Source organism: Colobus angolensis, unplaced genomic scaffold (genome assembly GCF_000951035.1).
Source record: "Colobus angolensis palliatus isolate OR3802 unplaced genomic scaffold, Cang.pa_1.0 Scaffold13, whole genome shotgun sequence".
NCBI lineage: Eukaryota > Metazoa > Chordata > Mammalia > Primates > Cercopithecidae > Colobus > Colobus angolensis.
Window position 1 is genome coordinate 21125183 of NW_012114252.1, and position 7420 is coordinate 21132602.

General features: G+C 48.0%; 2 protein-coding genes across 2 annotated transcripts in view; one reads left to right on the forward strand and one right to left on the reverse strand.

Annotated features, from left to right (window-relative positions):
* Nucleotides 1-7414, reverse strand: part of CARS2 (cysteinyl-tRNA synthetase 2, mitochondrial (putative)) — a 67575-nt gene extending 60161 nt beyond the window's left edge. The window contains exon 1 of the mRNA XM_011933896.1: nt 6657-7414. Coding sequence (XP_011789286.1) covers nt 6657-6886 — 230 coding nt within the window. The 5' untranslated portion in view covers nt 6887-7414. The remainder of the gene's footprint in view (nt 1-6656) is intronic.
* ING1 (inhibitor of growth family, member 1) overlaps nt 6483-7420 on the forward strand; it is a 14528-nt gene continuing 13590 nt past the window's right edge. Inside the window, exon 1 of the mRNA XM_011933891.1 lies at nt 6483-6823. The gene's annotated coding sequence lies outside the window, so the exon portion shown is untranslated. The remainder of the gene's footprint in view (nt 6824-7420) is intronic.

The window sequence follows — 7420 nt, forward strand, 5'->3', positions numbered from 1 at the left end:
AAGCCTCGGCCGCGCGTCCTCAGCATGTCAGCGGCCAGAGCCTACGACTGGGCGGAGACAAGAGCCACACCAGGGACGCGGCCCGGCGCGCAAAAGCAGCACGGCCCCGCCCCGCCTACGCCCTTGGGGCCACGCCCACTCCCGGAAGCGGTCCTCAGGTAGCCTGCTTCTGGCCTGGCTCTAGTCGCCCGCCGCCAGGGTGGAGAATCAGGGCCCGAAGGGGTAGGGGCGGGGAAGGCCAAGGGTGGCGGGAGGAGGGCGGTGCCGCGCCGGCAGGCCGTAGGAAGAGGCGGGACCGTGCCGATCTCCTCTCCTTATTAGCCCAGGTCCTGCGAGGCGTCCGCGTGCGCCCCGTACAAGCCTGGCCCTGTGTGCGCGGCGCCGGGGGAGCGTTTACAGTGCAAGCTTCTGCTGCCGGGCCCTGGCCTGTTAGCGAAGCACGTGTGCATCCCAGCACACCGCAGGTCAACACGCTAATACACAGTGTCCACCCCATAACACACGTGAGCACCCCAATACAGTGTGCACCCCAGCACACACATCTGCACCCCAATACAGTGTGCACTGCAGCACACCGTCAGCATCCCAACACAGTGCACCCCGATACACAGTGTGCAACCCAGCACAGTCTGCATCCCAATAAGTGCACCCCAATACACAGGATGCACCCCAGCACACACCACGTCAGCATTCCAATACAGTGTGCACCCCAGCACACACTATGTCTGCACCCCAGTACAGTATACACACCAATGCACAGTGTGTACCCCCAATAAACTGTGCACTCTAACACCATGTCTGCACCCCAGTACAGTGTGCATCCCAGCAAACACATCTGCATCCCAATGCAACGTGCACCTCAATAGTGTGGGCCCCCACACATCTACACCCCAATACAGTGTGCACCCCAATACACAGTGTGTACTCCAACACACACTACATCTGCACTCCAATACACAGCGTGTATCCCCCCCAACACACATAGCATGTCTGCACTTCAACACTCTCCTGGGGTCTCTGGATGAAATGACCAAAGCTAGGAAACTACATTCATCAGGTATGTGTAGCAGAAATATCTGCTTGTGATTCATCTTAAGGTTAAAAGTTCCATGATCAGGTATCTTGAGAACAAAAACATTCTGAAAGTTACATTATCTTGACAAATGTGCCTCTATTGGGCCAGGCGCAGTGGCTCATGCCTGTAATCCCAGCACTTTGGGAGGCTGAGCTGGGCGGATCACCTGAGGTCAGGAGTTCGAGACCAGCCTGACCAATACGGTGAAACCCCTGTCTCTACTAAAAATACACAAATTAGCCGGGCATGGTGGCGTGCACCTGTAGTCCCAGCTACTGGACTTCACTTGAAGGAAAGGAGACAGGAAAATCACTTGAAGCCAGGAGGTGGAGGTTGCAGTGAGCTGAGATTACGCCACTGCACTCCAACCTGGGCAACAGAGGGAGACTCCATCTGAAAAAAAAAAAAGGTGCCTCTATTGGTGTCTTGCAATACAATGTCTCAAAAAAAGAAAAAGTCCCCTTCGCTTTTCCAGTTCTTAAAACAGGAGAGGTTCCTGCTTTTTATTGTTGTTGTTTTTTTTTGTTTTGTTTTTTTAAGTTTGCTTTGGTGTTTTATTAAAAAGCAAAGGTTTAAGTAGAGACAAACAAGTGTGTACCTAGAGTAGTTTCTCAATATCCTGAAGTCCAACTCTGCAATTCTGTTTCAAGCTAACTGTAGTCTAATGTAATCTATGGTCTAATTTAATAAGGTTAAAATGTTAGAATTAGGAGACCATATTGTCTACATCAATGCTAACCACTCATCTCACCTAACTACTCTAAATTCTCCTGAATATTATCACTTCTTTACTGCCTTATGTTATTTTGTAACTTTCTAGTGTGGTGTGTATAGTGTATATTTATCTCCCTGAGTATCTTAAATTGTACATTATTTTGAACTTCTCACTGTGCCCTGCACTAAGTTCAGAAAAGGACTTGGGTTTTATGTTTTTGTTGTTGTTGTTTTGTTTTGCTGTGGCTGGAAAAAAAAACTTAGAAAGAAAGAAAAGGGCTTGTTGAATGTTGATGAATGAATCCCTTACACAAGGGATTACTTGAGCAGGTGGGAAGAAATGTGAATAGTAAAATACCTGATAAAGCTGATTCAGATATTAGATGTGCCAGCAAATAAAGCAAATTAACAAAAAGCTCAGCTGCAATATGTGAGAACACATGGATTCAAGGAAATAACTGGAGCACAGATTCTGAAAGCAGCTTAGTAACACTGAAGATCAAATCTGCACATGAATCTGGACATCTGGCATATTTGAATTGTTCATAGAACATCATAATTTTTAAATTAACAATAGTATCTTCTGTCTTCATACAATTCATGTAATGTTTTTAGCCCCTCACTGGCAGTGATTCTACTGTTTTTTCTCCTTTTTTTTTTTCTGTTTTTTTTTTTTGTTTTTTGAGATAGTCTTGCTCTGTCACCAAGGCTGGAGTGCAGTGGCCTCATCTGGGTTCAGTGCAACGTCTGCCTCCTGGTTCAAGCAGTCCTCCTGCTTCAGCCTCCACAGTAGCTGAGATTACAAGTGTGCGCCACCCTGCCCAGCTAATTTTTGCCTTTTTATTTTTATGTATTTATCTATTTATTTTTGAGATGGAGTCTCGCTCTGTCACCCGGGCTGGAGTGCAGTGGCGCGATCTTGGCTCACTGCAACCTCCACCTCCCAGGTTCAAACAATTCTCCCGTCTCAGACTCCCGAGTGGCTGGGATTACAGCAGCGTGCCACCACACTCGGCTAATTTTTGTATTTTTAGTAGAGACGGGGTTTCACCATGTTGGCCAGGCTGGTCTGGGACTCCTTACCTCAAGTGATCCACCCACCTCAGCCTCTCAAAGTGGTGGGATTACCGGCCTAAGCCACCACACCTGGCCAATTGTTTTTTTTTTTTTTTTCTTGGAGTGCAATGGCATGATCTCCTTGGTTCAAGCAATTCTCCTGCCTCTCTCTTACGCCTCCCGGGTTCAAGCAATTCTCCTGTCTCAGTCTCCCAAGTAGCTGGGATTACAGGCATGTGCCACCACCCCCAGCTAATTTTGTATCTTTAGTACAGATGGGGTTTCTCCATGTTGGTCAGGCTGGTCTCGAACTCCCGACCCCAGGTGATCCACCCACCTCGCCCTCCCAAAGTGCTGGGATTATAGGCATGAGCCACCGTGCCCAGCAGCCAATTCTGTTTTCTTAAGGCTTTGGGGGATCATCAAAACAAGGATAAACGTAACTCAATACCTAATGATGGCTAGAAATGTGATCTTTTTGCATATTGAATATTTCCAAGTTGAATATTAAGGTAAAGTAAAATAGATTGCTAATGGTCTTCATTACCATACCTCCCAGCCTACATCTTTCTCCCGTGCTGGGTGCTTCCTGCCTTTGAACATCGGACTCCAAATTCTTCAGTTTTGGGACTCAGACTGGCTCTCCTTGCTCCTCAGCTTGCGGACAGTCTATTGTGGGACCTTGTGATCATGTAAGTTAGTACTTAATAGACTTATATATATATATCTCCATCCTATTAGTTCTGACCCTCTAGAGAACCCTGACTAATACACCATATATACCTAAAAAGAGGATCCATTTAATTGACGTCACCTCCCTCTCCAATCTAGCTTACAACAAGGAAGTGTGTTAATGATTCCAAAATATCATTAATGCCATTTCTTAGTCTTTAATGACAACAATAACAAAATCCAGTTCTCGGTATCACATTTTCTTTCAAGGCAAAATCTTGTAAATCTGAAGCAGAGTTGATTATGGTAGCATATGGTTTAGGGGTTTTCAAGTTTAAGATGAATGAGTTTGCATTTATTTTTTAAGCACTTTGAAACTTAAAGAATTCTATGCTTGGCCAGGCATGGGGGCTCACGCCTGTAATCCCAGCACTTTGGGAGGCCAAGGTGGGTGGATCACCTGAGGTCAGGAGTTCGAGACCAGCCTGGCCAACATGACGAAACTGCGTCTCTACTAAAAATACAAAAATTAGCTGGGCATGGTGTTGGGCACCTGTAATCCCAGCTACTCCGGAGGCTGAGGCAGGAGAATCGCTTGAACCCAGGAGGCGGAAGTTGCAGTGAGCCAAGATCACACCACTGCACTCCAGCCTGGGTGACAAGAGCAAGACTCCGTCTCAAAAAAGAAAAAGAATTGTATGTTCATCTCTTATATGTGACTCTCACAGGTTTAAGCATTTTCAATTAGTCTGGAAATATAATTTTAGAAAAAAATCTAATTTTTAAATGTTTATTTTTTAAATCCATTTGAAATTTCTGTTCTACAGAAAAGTTTTAGCATCCATTTTTGCAATACTCCACAGGAAACAAAACTGAAACAGACAAGATTCTACAACGTATCTTCAAAATTAAGCACCTTTCTTTAATGACATTTAAAATTCATTATCACAGTTAATTATGTTTTATTGCTTGGTCTTCTAAGTTTGTTCCAAAGAAGATAAAATATTTTTTGACTTTTTATCCCAAGGGGTGGGCTAAAAGTTTTATGGAATGTAAAGCTCCAAAAAACTTTTTACTACTGTATCCCCAGCACACAGACCAGTAGTTGGCACATGGTAGACACTTGTCAATATTGCTTGTTGAATGCACAAGATGCCTTTTTGGTTTATATGTATGTGAAGAGAATACATAACAAGAGAGGAACAAATTCATTATTCAGATTGTACTGTATTGTGATTTTTTTTTTTTAAAAAGATAACCTAGGTTAAACTCCATCTTATCTTTGTAAGGGGTAAATTACTTCCAACTTTATTCTTGAGTTCAGATAAACACTATTCATTCTAGAGTCGATTGCTAGGAATAGAAGAACCGGTCTATTTCTTACTATTGTACTTTTAAATTACTTACATGCTTTTAGAGGGAAAGGCGTAATTTTCCTTATTCAACTTTGTACTCCCTCTATACTCTCTATTCGACATAATGTTTGTTTCCACATAATGTTATCTTGTCATAGTCTTTTTTTTCTTTTTTTCTGGAGATAGAGTCTTGCTCTGTCGCTCAGGCTGAAGTGCAGTGGCGCAATCTCGGCTCACTGCCACCTCTACCTCCTGGGTTCAAGTGATTGTCTTGTCTCAGCCTCCAGAATAGCTGGGACTACAGGCACACGCCACCATGCCCTGCTAATTTTTTTCTATTTTTAGTAGAGACAGGGTTTCACCATGTTGCCCAAGCTGGTCCCGAACTCCTGAGCTCAGGCAATCCGCACCCCGGCCTCCCAAACTGGTAGGATTACAGGCGTGAGCCACCGCGTCCGGCCAAGTGTTACAGTCTTTAGTGCAGACCAAGTAGTGGCCAATAAATCTTGTAGAAACGAAAGTATTCATTTGCTTTTAACTGGGCCAAGACCAGAATAGCGTGACCTGTAAGTAAAAATAACAGCCATTTCCCCAAATATCAAAGCAAAAGCTCTCCTGATGTGTAGGTGAGATGAAGGGGCTTAAAAGTGAAGATTAAACCCACTTCAAAGTGTAAAGAGTATCCATCCATTTATCATTGCAGCAACGTTCCAACGTGAACAATCAGATTCCAAGTACAAAACAGCTCAATTCAGTATCTTTGCCGTACTCACATCCATAGCACAAAATACCCTGCAGGGCGCTGGAATGGGCACCACTGCAGTTAATAATCTACTCTATAAATACTGGACGAATCCAAATTTTTACTGGATTACACAGAATACTTTTTTTTTAAAAAAAAAATGCAAATAGTTTTAGATGTCACAACAGGGTTCCATCAAATACCACGTTTCCAAATCTTACCACGAGAATGTGTATCCATTTCAACTGCAGTTATTTTGTGTCTAAAGCTGTGCACTCTGCTTTCCAACAGGATAAACCCGGTGGATAAAAGCTGAAATCCGACCCTGTCCAAATTAAGAGGCTAAGAAAAAATGGAGAAGCGCGCTGGCGTGGAGTTGACACAGAAACACTGCAAGGGCTGGGGAAAGGGCTTACTTAGGTTCGTGGAATACACAGGCAGCACCACCAACCCGGCTCTCCGGGAAAGAGAAAGTCCGGTGAGAAAGGTGAAAACTGAAAAGGCACCGTTCTCCGACTTGGTGAAAAAAACCCAATGCAAACAGACCAGGGTTCAAAGCGGAAGAAAACTAGCGAAAAGCAGGCAGCCAAGCGTGGCGAGCACAGCTCTCGGGTCCACCCGGAGTGGACCCGCGGCGACCGCAGCCGTGCGGAGACCGAAGCTGAGGCCCAGGCAGCTTAAGAACCGCAACACTGGCGGGCAGTGCACAAAGACGCGAGGCCACGCCCAGGAGGGGCCGGCCCTTTGGCCGGAAGGGGGCGGGTGGAGCGCGGGGCCGGTCGCCTAGGCAACGGGCTCGCGTGGCGTCCGGGATTCTCAGAAAGCCCAAAATCCGGGAGCTTCGGGAGGGCAGACAGGCGATGGGGACGGGGGGCGGGGGAGGGCGTTGGGGAGCCGAATGGCCTCACGACGCTGGCCGACCGGATGTCTGCATTCTGTTGGCGGCCTTTCCAAATGTGGGGAGCAGCCTCCGAGAGCGGTGTTCGTGGCACAGGGCGGGAAGAGATAAGGGCTAGGGAAGGCGCCCCACGGGCCTATCCACCTCTTATGGGGCTCGGCACTAGGAAGCAGCTTCCCTCTTGTGCCCCTTTGTCTCCAAGCCGTTCCAAACTGAGTACCGGGAGGCGACACAAAGGGAGGGCGGTGACGAATGGCGCAGGCGCGGGAGCCGCCTAGGCTGCTGGGAGTGGTGGTCCCGCCGCGGAATTGGTAGGTCTCCCGCGCACTCCGCGGCCTCAGCTCGGAGGACACCGAGAGCGTGCCAGTGCGCATGCGCCGCCACTTCCGCCCGTGCCCGGCCCTCCTCTTCCTTCCGCCTCCCGGAGGACTTGGGTTTCTAGTAGTAAGAGTCCGGGGAGCATTACTCACGGGCTCCCCGCCTCCTCTTCATCGTGATTGGGCTGTCAAAGTGAGGTTGGCAAGTGGATTGGCTACTGTGGTTGCCAGTTTTGTTTCGGGCCGTACTTATACCGCGCTGTGGGGGCGGGGACGAAGACAGTCAGGGGTTGAGGACCGGGTTCTGGTAGTCGTTGCGTGCCATGGTCCCGGAGGCTGCTGTCCCGCGGCCCGTTAGGTCCTGGTCGGGTTTTCAGCGAAGCAGGCCGTTCCCCTGCGTTTCCCGGCGGGCGTGCTGCGCCGCCCAACGGGCTCTGCCTCCAAGTGCCAAAAACTCCTAGTAAAGTTTGCGCCTCGCCCGCTGTCCCCACTCCAGCGGCCCTGACGCTGTCCCTTCCGCGACCCTCGCCCCTGGCAAAAGTGACAGGCAAGGCCACGCCCCCGCGCGGGCCGGCCTCGGTCCCGCAGCCC